This window comes from Phodopus roborovskii, unplaced genomic scaffold (genome assembly GCF_943737965.1).
Source record: "Phodopus roborovskii unplaced genomic scaffold, PHOROB, whole genome shotgun sequence".
NCBI lineage: Eukaryota > Metazoa > Chordata > Mammalia > Rodentia > Cricetidae > Phodopus > Phodopus roborovskii.
In genome coordinates this window covers 3683425-3698285 of record NW_026126515.1, presented here as the reverse complement: position 1 = coordinate 3698285, position 14861 = coordinate 3683425, and the positions used below count along the sequence as shown (strand labels likewise).

Here is a 14861-nt window from a genome sequence, read left to right as displayed (position 1 = left end):
ATACCTACAATTTGTACACAAAAGCAAAGCAGTGTTATGATTTGCACGCACAATGTCTCGCAAAGGCTCATGCCTAGCTGGTGACATCAGTGGGAGGGGGTGAAAACAGTAGGAGTTGGTTCTGAGTAGAAGGAAGTATGGCGGTTCTACCAGAGGCCATGCCAGCTGCCAGAAGCCCAGATCAATGCCTAGCCCAACTGTCATCGAGAGGCCTCCATGGCTGCTGACGGGAACAGATTCAGAGACCACAGCCAAATACTAGGCAGAGAGCCGGAATAGGAGATCTCCACTAGGTACCTCCCCTAGGAGCTCAGAGACCCTGGGAAGACAGGGAGGAAGACCAAAGGGGCAACCGTGTCCCTACAAATCTTCAGACTGAATGCAATGAACTTCTGTCTCCTCCTGCCTTGTAGTCCTCTCTCCCCAACCCACCCATATCACTCCTGTCTCCACCTCCCTAGTGCTGGGATTAAAAATGTGTGAGTCCCAAGTACTGGGATTAAAGGTGTGAGCCACCACCACTTGGTTCTGTTTCTCTTTTAGACTGGATCAATCTTGTGTTGCCCAGGATGAACTTGAACTCACAGAGATCTGCCTGCCTCTCTCTCCCAAGTGCTGGGATTAAAGGTGTGCACCAACCACTACTGCCTGGCCTATATGGTTAACTAATGAGTGGCTAGCGCCACACTGATCTTCAGGCAAGCTTTGTTAGATCACAAACAAAATATCAACACACCTTTCCATTAAAAATATACAGGATTCAAGAGAACAAAATATGATCTGGTAAAGGAAGTTGCTGAGATTGTGTAACATTTTAACTAACAAACAAAAGAACCAAATTAAAAAGAAATGCTGTGGAGGCTCCTACAAAGCAGGTAAAGTGAACATGCAGACACAGCAGCGGCACCTGCAGAGCTGGACGTGAGCTATACTGAAGAAAAGCACTGGCAAAACCACCGCCAATTCGTGATGGACAGGATAACAGCCGGTTACCTTTGCAGCAGCAGCCCTGAGCTGTAGTCAGAGTACTGGAGGGAGGCAAATACTCAAGGCTTGGGAACGATTTTAAACTCACACTAACTACACATTAAGACAATGAGGGGGAAATGTGAGTCTAATTGTATGTCTGCCCATTAAAAAGTTGTGTGATTTCTTTCTAAGCATAGTGTGACCAGGGACCAAGAATCCCAAGCCTGTGTGAGCACGTGTTGGAGATGAGGTGGTTTTTTGCCCCCATGAGGCTGTAAGTGAGCAATCCCAGTAAAGGGCTCTCCCTAGTTCCATTTCCTAATTGAAAATCAATTTGATTCTTAGAGTTTGGTTTCTCAGATGGATAGAGCATTTGAAGAAATTAAACGGAAACATATTCCAGTCTATTTGGGAATAATGTTAATTAGTTTCCTGAGCTAATTAACTGATTCATTAGTCTCACATAGTTGGAGCAGCAATGTTTCCAGGAATAGGGTGATAAAATGAGATTTTCCAAATAAGCTAGGAATCAAACTCTGGATATTGATACCGCCATTCAAATTCTACCCACTGAAGCATCACCTTGGGTTTGTATGAAAATTCCCAATAATATCCATTCATACAATTAATTAAAAAAAATTAAAATTTAATATTTACTTAGCACTTGGGAGAAAGGTTTAAGGACACATGCTGGCACACTCAACATTCTTATCTAGTTTTCATTTGATTTCTACTTAGCTTCCATAAGAACTGTACTTGAATGGCATATTTAAAATTCCTGTTGGCATTCTTAAGATACATTTTATCAAGGATGAGTATATATACTGGATATGTGCTAGGTCACATATACTATGCTTTGCTAAAGTAAAAAAGAAAAAAGTACAGGATATCTAGCTTTTAAGAAATGATTATTTGTACCTGTAATCCAAAGCCTACAGGAGACTGAGGCAAGAGGATGGTGAATTAAGGCCAGTCTGTACTTCATTATAAGTTCAAAGCCAGGAGTGGGCTACATAGGGATCCTGTGTCAAACAGACAAATGGAGCTACTTTTAGAGAGTTTATAGTAAGTGGGGAGTGAAGCTATGGATGTGTTGTGTGGCGGGGGTAGGATAGGGGTGCGTGTGCGTGCACATGTTCACCCACGTGCATATGTACACACAAACACATAAAGCAAACCCTCTGACTTGTCTCTTTACAGACAGGGTTATTACCTGGATTTCTATCAAGCTGAGAAGCCAATCTGGTATTTGAATGGTCCACACGTTTTGTGCTGAAGGAAACAAAAATAAAACATTTTTAGTATTTTATACTTAAAAAAAAAAAAAGCAAGAGAAAAACTACAAGACAGATAAATCTCAACTCTGTAGGAAAATCTCTGGGAAAAAAAACTATGATTAGATAATAATCAATTTAGTAGCACAGACTTACAGTTAAAATTTTTTATTTTCCTTCATACCTTCACAACACATAAACACAAGTGTTCTTCTAATTCATGTTTCATTAAAGAGTATAAAAAGACACCTATGAATGTACTGAAAATGAAAATTGACCAGAAGGAAAAAATACTGACTACACACAGCTCTCCTAAGTGCATGGCCATGGAAGCTTCTTCTCAGGGGAATGTATACCTAGTTATGCCCAGAAGCCCTGTGGTCCACAGAAGGTCAGCTTCCCAGATGGAGCCGGGAGAAGCAAAGGCTCTCTCAGTTTTCCAAGTCAGAGCTATCCCAATACCAAGCTGTGCTTGCTGTTTCTCAGCATTTGACACCTGCACTGGCAGCGTAAGGTTGGTGCCTGAGCATGAACCAGGCAGGGGCTCACACGGTACCCAGCCTTCACCACCACCCAGCCTTCACCACCACACACATGAAATCAGTTAACTCATCTGTCTAGAAATCCCAAGGAAAGCAGCAGAGCTGAAAGTAAGAACTGTCACTCCTCAGTACAGGCCACGTCGGTATTCTGTATGCAAAAGCAGACAATTCATCTAGCACTCCAGCCACTCTGAAGTGCTACACTGTCTTGTGCATCAATCAGAACTACAGGCTCCGAAACCAACCAACCAACCAAACAAACAAACAAAAAAAACCACTGTCACTTCACTTCAAGATGGTGAAAAAAGCATGAAGTTACTCAGATGTGTTGCTTTACAGGCATGTATCAGCACAGAGAAGACCGACCTGTCACTTCAAGGGAAGCATGGCAGCAGCACAACAACAAAATCCAAAACTTCAAGCAAAATAACAGAATTTGGAAAACTTGTACCACAACCGTGAGTGTGCAACACACTTTACAACTCCTCTTCTGAGACTGGTGATACTGTGAACATCTTTCTAAAGGGCCATACAATGATTCTACCCAGCACTTGAGGTTTATGTACAAGCAAAATCTCTCAAAGAAGATGAATAGATCAGTGTAGACAAAGCACACTTCTCAATGTTCAGATTCAGTTTAGATTCCACCCTAAAACTAGTTTTTAAGAAATCATTATTTGCCAGGTGTTGGTGGCACATGGCTTTAATCCCAGCACTCAAGAAGTAGAGGTAGCTGAATATCTGAGTTTGAGACCACTCTAATCTACAGAGTGAGTTCCAGGACAGCCAGGGCTACACAGAGAAACCCTATTTTGAAAAACAAAACATAATACAAACAACCCACCCCCAAAAAACAAATAATCTCCCCACACAAACAAAAACAAAAAAAAAAAAACCCCACACCACCATTTCTTCTTGAGTTTTGGTGAGAGATCAAGGAAAGACACCTACAACTGTCTAAAATACTTCTTTCTGGGGCCAGAGAGATGCCCAGTGGTTAAGAGCAGTAGCTGCTCTTGTGGAAAACCTGGGTTGGGTCCCCAGTACCCACATAGTGGCTCATGACTGTCCTTCACTCTAGTTCCAGGAGATCCAATGCCCTCTTCTGAATTCCTCAAATAGAAGTTAATACGCAATGCACATACATACACACATCCAGATAAGAACACTCAGAATATTTATAAAAAAGCACACAGTGTATCTGTGAGGACAGATTTTCTTCCTTTATTTCAAGGGAAATGACACCCTGCAAGAGACTGATGCAACAGCATGAAGCATGGACCTAACCTGTCTTTCCGCAAGCAAGACATTATAAAGGTTTGCAAAACTGGACACTGCAATCTTACTCAAACTTTGGTGGGTGGGAAATACTCTCAGCTTAAAATGGTATTTATGTTAATATGGATTTTGTTTTTAGAGATAGGGTCTTGCCATGTAGTCTAAGCTGATTTCAAATTTGTAATCCTCATTCTTCAGACTCTGAGTTCGGGAATGATAGATTTTAAATGAATAAACATTTGAATTCTTAAAAGGATTTCTTTGAAAATGTTGTTGAATAAAACTTCTATTTAAATGCTATGGCATCTTGAGTATTTTTAAGGGTACCAAAAATATTGATACAAACTGTTAAGAACTGCTATCACAGAATATAACTTCTGGTCGGGAGTTGGCCCAGAAAAATATGACACAGAAAGTAATGAAAATGGGAAACACCCCCTACAGTTTCAGATGAGGGGCCAAAGCAGAAATGTCAAGCTTACAATCTGGATCCCTGTGTCAAAGCTGAAACCACCATCTTCCTGAGTACAAATGTCATTGCACTGCAGTGTAGAGAGAGACACCATGGGACGGTGAGAATATAAATCCAGACAAGCTGTTTTCTAGAACAACACGTAAATACACAATTGTTCACGTCCCTCACTCAGAATGACTCAGCAACTTTTCCTTTAAAAAGAGCATATGTGGACAAACTGGGCAAGCTGTTCTAAGCATTAGACTAAACAGCCAGTCTAAGAAACAAAGTCTGTATGCCTTTTCTTCCTGAAAAGGCAAAGACATATCTAAGAGGTTAGCTCTAGAAACATATTCCTAAGAATTTTTTAAGGAAAATATGCTATAGCTCACCATAGTAGTTATAATGGTGTAATGCTGTATAACGTGTGTCACAGTGTTACTGATAGGGACTAATTCCAAGATGTCATTGAAGAATATGCAGAAAAAGAGTATAATTAGGACTATACTTTTAAGAATAGTATAAATAGATGAAAAATTAAAGATCAATTTTCTCCACTATATAATCTGCAAACTTTAAAAACACTTGTAGCTGGCAGTGGCAGCACACACCTTTAATCCCAGCATTTGGGAGGCAAAGACAGGTGGATCTCTGTGCATTCGAGACCAGCCTGGTCTATAGGGCAGCCAGGTCTCAAAGAGAAACTCTGTCTTGAAAAACAAATCATAACACCAAAAAACAAAATCAACCAACCAAACAAACAAACAAAAAAAAAATTGTAAAATTTTGGGAAAACCCAATATTTTATTACAACAAATTATAATAAAAGGAAATTTTCCATAATGATGTGATTTTTTTTCCCTGTAAAAAGACAGAAACTAGCTTCTGTGTACTTTATTTACTCACTTGTAGTCTCTTTCCCAGAACTTCACGGGTCTAACGTACGAGGTGATGAATATGGCACTGCCTAGGAATGGATTTAACGGCGTGGAGAAGAAGGCGGACACGGCTGCCTGAACGAACAGCATAGCTGAATCTATGAGGAAATGGTTAAGGACCAAACACGACACACACACACACACACACATACACACACACACACACACACACACACACACAGAGACAAGGAAAGTCCATGTGTCAGTCTTGTGATGAAACACAATTGGGGCCAAATGAGAGGGCTCTGCAGGTGATGGTGCTTGCTGCCAAGCCTCAGCATTCTGCTGGAAGGAGAGAGCTGACTCTTCCCAGGTGTCTTCTGACCTCTACATGTGCAACACACGTGCACAGTAAGTAAATACATGTCATGAAATACTTTTTAAAAAATTGCAGCACTGAACCGAAAACACTCAAAGTCTGCATTCACACGCGGCTGGAGTCATTAGTTTTCACAGTTATTTTAAAGTGCTTCTCAAGCATGAGAAGGAGGGAAATTTTCACCCAGAAATTAAATTACGATTGTTACGAAAAATGGTCTGTTGATTTGTTCCAAGGGCATTAAAAGTTCCTAGACTTTAATAACATTCATAACTTACATTTTAATAAAATATTTAGAAATATTTAGCATTACTCATTACAAATCCTTACTCTTTCCTCGAGTTTGGCTACTCTGTGGCTTGCACAGCGTACGTCAGGATAGGCAGTTGTTCTCCAGCGCCTGTGAGCCTTGCTGGCTCGTCACCAATCCTGGCATTTATGTCTGCTGTAAAGAGTAACTGTAGGCTGACATTCTCATCAAGGATATGACTAGCCATTCTCATAAACTGTAGTGAAGGATACGGGGCACCGCAAAGGGCTGAGCAAAAGCATGGAATGCAGAGCCCCAAGTGATCTGCCAGGGCGCGACATAGGTATACACGAACTGAAGTTTATAGAGGAGTTCCCAAAGCTGTGGAAAGAAGGGAAAAGTTGTCAGGAAAATACTAAGCAGGCTCTTCAATCAGAAAACAAAAGGCCTATAAAATGTGCCTTCTTCCTATCAGGGAAATGACACTGAAATTATTTTCCAATTGCACAGTAAGACAAGATTTATCGACTGCCAAAACATTGGCATTATTTTAATATAAACATATATGTGTGTGTGTGTATGCATGTAATACACAGACTTAAAGATTGGTGTTTTAAGAGCTATCTGCCCTCTTCTGGACAGTTGTGGTATTGCTACTATGCTACTACTATAAGCAAAATGAGGGGCAGAAGCCACAAATCTCCTGTCCTTGAGCAGAAACTCTAGGTGTCTCTAATACATTCATGTATTTTATCCCAGGACACATTACCCTTGAACTTTAAAGCTTGGGAGTAAAGTATGCTCCAAATGTAATGACACAAGGAACCAGGAAACAATTTCTTTAATGCAGTGGCCACTGCCCATTGAACAGCAATTCCTTTGTACTAGGCATCTGTCACTACAGGTGGATACAGTCCACATGTAAGCCTCATCTGACTCTGGCGCCTATGAACCACAGTGACAAGCTTTTAATATGCTCCAGAAAAACTGGGGACTGAAGAGGACTGTCACTTAAAAGCCAGTAAGGCAAATGAGACAGCAGCATAGACCTCAGCAAGCAAGCATTCATTCACTTAGGGAGTGAGCATCTCTGCAGACAGACGCTCCTTCTGGGGTAGATTACCTTGCTGAACAGGATGGACATAAAGAATAGGTCCAGCAGCATTGTCTCTGAGAAGGCTTCATAGTCAAACTTGAAAAAGAGCACAGTAAAGACGACAGTGATGTACTGGTACGTGGGGCTGCTAAAGGAGGACCTCAGCAGCTTTAGGCCAGCGATGGTGATCATCAAAGCTCCCAACCTGTCACAGACAGAGGCACAGCCCGTCAGCTCGCAGCTGAAGGACCCAGCACCCACCAACCCTGAAGTTACTATGAACCCACTAAGCTTACAATATGGGCCAGATTTAAATCTCTGGGATTGATTTATAAGAGCAAGATGGGTGTGTACACCCATGATTCCAGAACTTAAGAGATCACAAGGTCAGTGTCAACTCCTTTGTCTCACGAAATATATACATAATAACAATAATTTCCACGGATAAGCATTATTACATCCTGAAAGGTACTAACATAGTATTCTTTTTATTATTATATACTAAGATCTTTGTCCTGTACATAAATAAGCAAGTTTAAAAATAAAGTTATAGTTCTGAAATCTAGTTCTCTAGTTTTAAACTTCTATCACTTTAATATTAGTTGCATTTAATATATGAAAAACATGCCATAATATGGAGCTAAACTAGTGAGTGTGATTATAGATAAGATGACCATGTAGGCAAATGACCAACCCCAGTCTGATTTACACAGTACACACAACCATCTCCCAAACTTGCCAGCTAATATTAAAACTAATTTTATTTTTAATTTTTTAAATTATGTTTTTTACAAGTGCACATGTGTGTATGTGCACATGCACACTGGCCACAGCATGTATGGAGGTCAGAAGACAACTTGCTGGAGTTGGTTCTCTCCTTCCACTATGTGGGTCCCAGGGATTGATCTCAGGGCATGAAGCTTGGCGGCAGCACCCTTACCTGCTGAGCCATCTAGCCAGCCCCCAATCTAACTTTACTCAATTAGTGTCCTCTCATGAAATACTGATTGACAGTAAGGAGTCAGAACAGTAAAAACAGTGATGTCCAAAGAAGGGAAGACAAAAGAAATTTTCACCTGAGCCAGAGATACAGTGTTTAATGACCTGGCTAGTGACTAGAGATGGCTTTACCAAGTGTAAGGCATTGTTTATCACTGCACTAATCTAAGCACACACATTACAGACTATGGACTTACTCTGCATCCAGTTTCTTTGGGTTGGCAATTGTCTCTGCACTGCTGCTAAGTTCATTAAGGACAATCAGTGGATAGATGACATTCTTCTCCACAACAAGAAGCCACACGTGAAGTTTTTCAAACCACATCATAGTGGCTGCATCTGATGAGGCAAAAAGCCAAGAAGATCATAGTTCATACAATGATCAAAGCAGAGGGCGTATGGTAAGAAGGATGGACTTATGACTCAAATTCAGCTTGATGCTATCAGCACAAAAGCATAAGAAATCCATACTTCAAAAAAAAAAAAAGGTAATATATTAAGCATAAATTGAAAAAAGAAAAGAAATCCATACTTCAACAGTCAATTTCTATGTGCTTTGAAATACCTCATATCCCCCAAAACACACACACACACACACACACACACACACACACACACACACGCACGCACGCACGCACGCACGCACGCACACACACGCGCACACACACACACACTTTCCAACCTGAACACAACTTACACTTAAGTTTACTTTTATAAGCTGTTTGTGTAAAGTTGTGGGTCAGGCCAAGGGAACTGCACCTCCAGCATAACCTCCATTTCTTGAGACCTTATTTTTATCTATGATTTCTCTCATCTTCTGTATTTGTATGCAGCAGAAGTTACTAAAGATTCTTAGGCTGTGCCTCATCCCTAAATAAGTAAGATCTATTAAAGTATCTGGTTTTTAAATGCTAAGGAGTATGCTTAAGTTACACATATGTAAGGTTTACATTCACCCAGCTTACTGAAGTCATGTTCATCATGACTTCACAGTTCTCTGGCTTGCTCAAACAGTACAGTTGGTGATTAGGAAGTCTTTACTTCTAACACCAGTACAAGGAAACAAAACTTTACTATAGTTTAGAACTTTCAATAGGTCACAATTGTTATGGTGATTCAAAACCTGTAAAAATTTAGACATTAAGGAAATACACAACCACTAAAACTATTGATTTTAAAAGCAAACTAGACATATTTGGTACTATTTACTTATAAAAGTGATGGAAATAGTTTATCATAAAAAAAAATGAAAGCTTCTCACTCCATGCTACTTTTTTGATGCCAAGAGCAGGCTAATACCAATTTTTACAGTTTCACAAAATCCTTCCCTTATTAAAAGGGCACATACTAGGCTGGAGAGCTGGCTCAGTGGTTAGGAGCACTAGCTGCTCTTCCAGAGGTTGAGTTCAATTCTCAGCACCCACATGGTGGCTCACAGCCATTTATAATGGGGTCTGATTCCTTCTTCTGGCATAAAGACGCACGCACGCACGTGCGCGCGCTCACACACAGACACACAGACACACACACATACATACACACACACACACAGGCACATAATTTGTAAAGGGCCTCCATCACACTGCTCATTAGTACTGGGCTGCCTCTCCAGGGTCCAAGGAGTGGTCAGCACTGAGGCACCAGGCTGCTTCAGTCAGTTCCACTAAGAGGGGCATTGTGAGGACAAAAGTCAACTTTGTTAAAGTTTCAAAGGCTTCAGTGTTCTTCATAAATACCAACTCATCATTAAATGACTGGGTGAGTCGTTCATTCCCTATAGCAGTTCACTGAAGACCAAGGAGGGAAACTTGGCTGATTTAGTCACCTGTGCATAGGCAATGGCCCATCACAGGGCTAACGCACAAGGACAAGTAAGTCACAGTTCACAGTGCAAGGCAGAGCTTGCTAAATGGGCAGGCCTTCTATTTCTTTTTGAGTCATTTTATGCCTTATCCTAGATCTGAATAGCAACTGCACAAAGGTTTGTTTCTATTGTTCTAAAGTAGGACAGTGCTGCTAGTGGGCTAAGGGACAAAGGCCCCTCTTCCTTCCGAAGCCTGAGTTAGAAACTAGGGACTGCTAGATAGAAAAGTCACATGCAAGATGCATCAGTGACAGGTCTGAGAACAGCTAGAGCAGGAAGTCTGCTCTGAGGAGATGGTCTTGGGGTACAGACACTGCTCTTTCAGGGCAGACAGTGCCCTACAGGAGATGGTTCACCAGGAGCTTCAAATCCACGCAAGAAACACAAACGAGCCCGAGCGTGACCCATAACGCCTGGTTAAGCCAGCTGCTGGCGTGGGAAAGTGAGCCACGAGACCAAGGGTGTAAGGACACTTACTTCGAACTTCGTACTGATTGTGCTCGGCTGTCCTGAGCAGAGGTCGGGAGAAGCAGTGCCACGGCAGCTGCTTCCTTACTTGAGGCAGCACGTAATGGGTTACAAACCCCACACAGCCAACCAGGGCATACAGCACGTACTTGAGAGCAGGCTGAAAGAAGAACAGAGGCCAGGGTGTTAGGAGCTCCGGCCGCCCGGCTCACTGCACAGCTCCCAGGTGGCTGGTTCCACTTTCCATTCAATAGGGGAAGAGCAAAGTCAATCTTAGAATCTAGAAGATACAGTGTAACTTTACTGTACCTGTGGGGTTTTTTTCTGCCTAAATGAACCACTGAACATTTGCTGACTTGCTTTAGTAATATCTGAAACATGTTTAGTAACTTTGGTGTCTGACACTATATTCCATGAAAGTGACTAGAATTGTTGCTTTCTGCTTCAAGAATGTTCTCTGTGACTCGGTGAGCAATGGATTCAAGTGTTTGAACGAGTGGGGATAAGGAACATAAGTCAGTCTGAGAGAAGAGCAGAACAGAGTAGAACAAAGTGTCTTTTGTTTTTGCATGTTGTGCTGTCACAGGCGGGTGCCTTGTACAACTAGATTCACAGAAGGAAGGATCAACACCATTTCTTCCCATATTAAAACCAAAACATATATACTTAGCAACCCTGGAGCCCCCTTGGGAACACCCCTGAGGGTGTTCAGGAATTCAGAGTTCAAATTGGAGCGAAGAAATACAAGCAAACATATTTAACAATAGCAAATAATTGATGGAGCCTTTGCCTCTGCCCAAGTGGGGAACAGTGACTTACCCTCGCATAGCAAAGAACCAAAACTGAAGAAAACACGCAACCCAGTGGCTTGTACTAGGTAACAGCTCCAGAAATAAGCCCGTGCCCAGGAAAGGGAAGGGAGCCACCGAAGGGGGCTGTGCCTGACCACTCATGGCTCCAAGAGGAGGCGCTCTCAGAACTGGGGCTTCACTAGCAGAGACAGTGAACCCAAGGGAAAGGGCAGAGCAGACCTGAGATCTGCAGACCGGTCAGCCCTTCAGGTATCCTCAGGGATGGGAGCCACACACATGAGGAAAATATAGGAACCATAGGAGGGAGCGGACAAGAAAGCACACAGCACTCTCACAAGACTGGAAGAGTGCCACCCTCACAAGCAAGCCTGAGAAACGCAAGATTCACATGCACCAAGAGAGGCCTAAACAGGGAAATCCTGGGCCCTGTCCCACCTCATACACCGCTTTAACAAAAAGCAAGCCCTGAGGGGATCAAACTGTTAACAAGTACTAACAGTATCTCGGAACAATGTTCAAGTACTTCTGGAAACCCAAAAATTAACACCTAATGAGGTAAAATTTACACTGATGGCATCCACTCAGCACCCATATGGCCCTCTGAACACATTCAAGACCTGCTCCAGAGGGGATGTGCTGGACCAATGTCTGGTACTCGCTAACAACCCACGTCTGGGGAGGTGGCAGGCTCATGCAGGGAATAGATTTCTGATGGTTAACTACACAGACACAGCAGCAAACTGCCTTCTAAATACCTATAACTCTACCTACAGAAAAAAGCAGCTCCAGCCTTAATCAGGAAGGCCTACCCTTACAAAGAACAGTGTGAACTTAGAGACTCTGCCCCAAATGCAGAAAACAAGTCAGACATGTAAGCCCAACTCTAAACCTGGAACTTCACAGTCTCAGTACTGATCTGCAGCTCAGGGAACGCTATGGGAGGCAGAGCTGGGAAAAAGAAAGGGCTCTGAGGCAGCATCCATTAGACCCAAGAGAACCGCTGGGCCACAAGGCCAGCCCTTACCAACATTCAGTCACAGTCACAGATCGAGGAGGGAGCAGCAGGGCTCGACCCTTTACCTCTGAACAGATTCTGGGAGATTCTGCTGAAGAGCCCACCACACTCCGATGGAGAGTTTTAACCCCACTGTCATACAGATAGCCCTGGTTAATCTTGGTGGGTCACAAAACAAAACAAGTAGACATGAACACAGAGATTTGTGAGGTGGGAGGGTGGCCAGGGGTAGTAGGGAGCTAGGAGGTAAAAGTGGCCACAAGTGACATGTACACATGTGAAACTGAAAAAAAATAAATAAAATTATGTATGTACTAAGAATCAGGACACCACAGCTCAGAGTGATGGGGGAAAACCAACTAATCGGAACCAACCCTCAGTGGTACAGATGTCAACATCAGAGGATAAGGACGCTCTCATGAATAACAGCCCAAATCTGTAAGTCCAGAACACTATCCTGACATAAAAAAGGCCTCAACACACTTTCTTTTTAAGGGGGTGGTTTCTCTGTGTGTTCCTAGCTGTCCTTGATCTCGCTCTGTCAAAGGACAAGGTGGCGTTCAGATAGAAGGCCAGCCTGTGTGGATTGCACATGAGGAGCAGAGCCCAAGGTTGTACCCATCCCTGAACTTGCCTAGATATCAGGACTCAACTCTTCCAGCTCAGGAAAGCCTGTGGAGTTTAGGAGAAAGAAAAAGAAAAACCGCACATCCCTTACATACTTACATACAGGAGGGACATGAATCATGAGGGCTCGAGGCCAGGCTGGCAGCCGGCTTCCAGGATGTCCCCCATGGCCCTGACTTCCTAGTGTCTGTGCCTCTGTATATTTGCTTCCCATGCCATCCCAGTTAGCCTTTGTGACCAAGAGAACTAAGAAGGATGGTATGCTATTTGTGAATGAGATTCTAAAGGAATGCATTTTGGCTGGGGCTTTCTCTAGGCTCGCTTGCTCTGTGGAAAACCTTTAGGGAACAGTTGGGGAGCTTCTGGAATGATGCATGGACAGGATCTGAAGTCTGTAGCCAGCAGGTGAGTGAGGAAATGAGGACTGCAGTAACAGGAAAAGCTCCTGAGCCTCTCACAAAGATTTATAGCCCAGAGAAAAGTTGACAAAATACTTAAACAAAACTCATATATGCTAGCACTGAGTTAACAGAAGCCAGGTCCTCCTAACAGTCAGCTAGGATGGGGAGGACTCGTGGGCCCCAACAGATACTAGAAAAGAGGGCACAGGATTGAGGGTGTACCCATGGTAAGCCCACCAGGTCCTCATAATCAGTTCCACACTCAGGCTCTGGTTCAATTACACGGGACACTAAACAAAATCAATAATGAGAAGGGGGAAGCGGTTTGGGGGAGGGCTGGTAGGGGCTGACAGGGGTTGGGTGTGTGACAAGAAGAATACCCAGTGTACGTGTATAAAAATGAGAAGGAGGAAAACTTACTCCTAAAAACGGTAACCCCAAACCAAGCAAACAGTGCAGGTATTTCAGTGAAGCTACTTTCTATCAACTCAAACGAGAGGACTCCTTACCTGCAATGCTGTGAACACTGTGCTGACATGGATGGCAAAATACAGCACACCAATAACGACACACACCACCAGGTCGGACTGTAAACGCTCACTCTGTGGGACAGAGGGCAATCATCAAACATTACATACTTCTTTAAGATAGGCTCGCATGCAATCCAGGCTGGCTCCAAGTTGTCAGTAGCTGAGAATGACCCTGAATGCCCAATCCTGCCTCTACCTCCCAAATGCCACCAGACTTCTCTTTAATACAATTAAAAAACAAACAAACAAACAAATAAACAAAAAACTCCTTTTGTTTGTTTCCCAATTGGAAAATCTTAAGAAATAATTTTGCACTGATACACTTCAGTATTTATAGGTATTTCTTATGTGAAATAATTATGTAGAATAAATCTTATTTTCTTTCTCAATTTTCTCATATTTTGGGGTTTCCTCAGAGTTTGGTACTATATGTTACCTAGTTTCGAATGCTATAAACATAAAATCTTGTAAGATTTTCCCCTCATTGGTCAGTACATTTTACTTTTTTCTTGACAAACAAGACTAGAGCTGATCTTCTGAGGCATCAATATTGCATGCACACATCCTATTTTTCCTAAGATTGGGTTCTTTCACTGGTTTTACAGGGCTGTGAATCCTTATTTAGACTTAGTGTTTTCAACTCTGGAGTCCATTTAGCGTTTGGAGCACTTATGTGGACTCTGCCAGTTGAGGGTCCCAGACAGAAATGAAAAATCTGAAATCAAAACTACTCTAAAATCCAAGCTTTCTTTTTTGAACAATGATTTGGGAACATTTCAGGTTTTGAATTTTTAGAAGCATATTCAACTCTATAGTAAAAAAAAAAAAAAAAAAAATAGGATCGCTTTGCTATCCCTGGCCATCTACTGATGAGTGGACATGTAAATTGCAGGTAACATTCCACTAAGCTTAACATGAACACAGAAACTAAAATCAGAAGAGAACCTGCTTCAATTTTATCCTGCAGTAAAGAATTTGTGAAGTCATGTCCACTGAAAGGAAATATTACGTCTAATTAATACCTA

At 42.3% G+C, this 14861-nt stretch overlaps 1 protein-coding gene across 5 annotated transcripts in view; it reads right to left on the bottom strand.

Annotated features, from left to right (window-relative positions):
• Positions 1-14861, bottom strand: part of Pcnx1 (pecanex 1) — a 131270-nt gene that overhangs the window by 20853 nt on the left and 95556 nt on the right. For all 5 annotated transcript variants that reach the window (XM_051196259.1, XM_051196261.1, XM_051196260.1 and 2 more), the window contains 7 exons: positions 13816-13908; positions 10461-10611; positions 8317-8458; positions 7148-7325; positions 6297-6405; positions 5424-5553; positions 2183-2241 (listed from right to left, as the gene is read on the bottom strand). In XM_051196259.1, coding sequence (XP_051052216.1) covers positions 2183-2241; positions 5424-5553; positions 6297-6405; positions 7148-7325; positions 8317-8458; positions 10461-10611; positions 13816-13908 — 862 coding nt within the window. The remainder of the gene's footprint in view (positions 1-2182; positions 2242-5423; positions 5554-6296; positions 6406-7147; positions 7326-8316; positions 8459-10460; positions 10612-13815; positions 13909-14861) is intronic.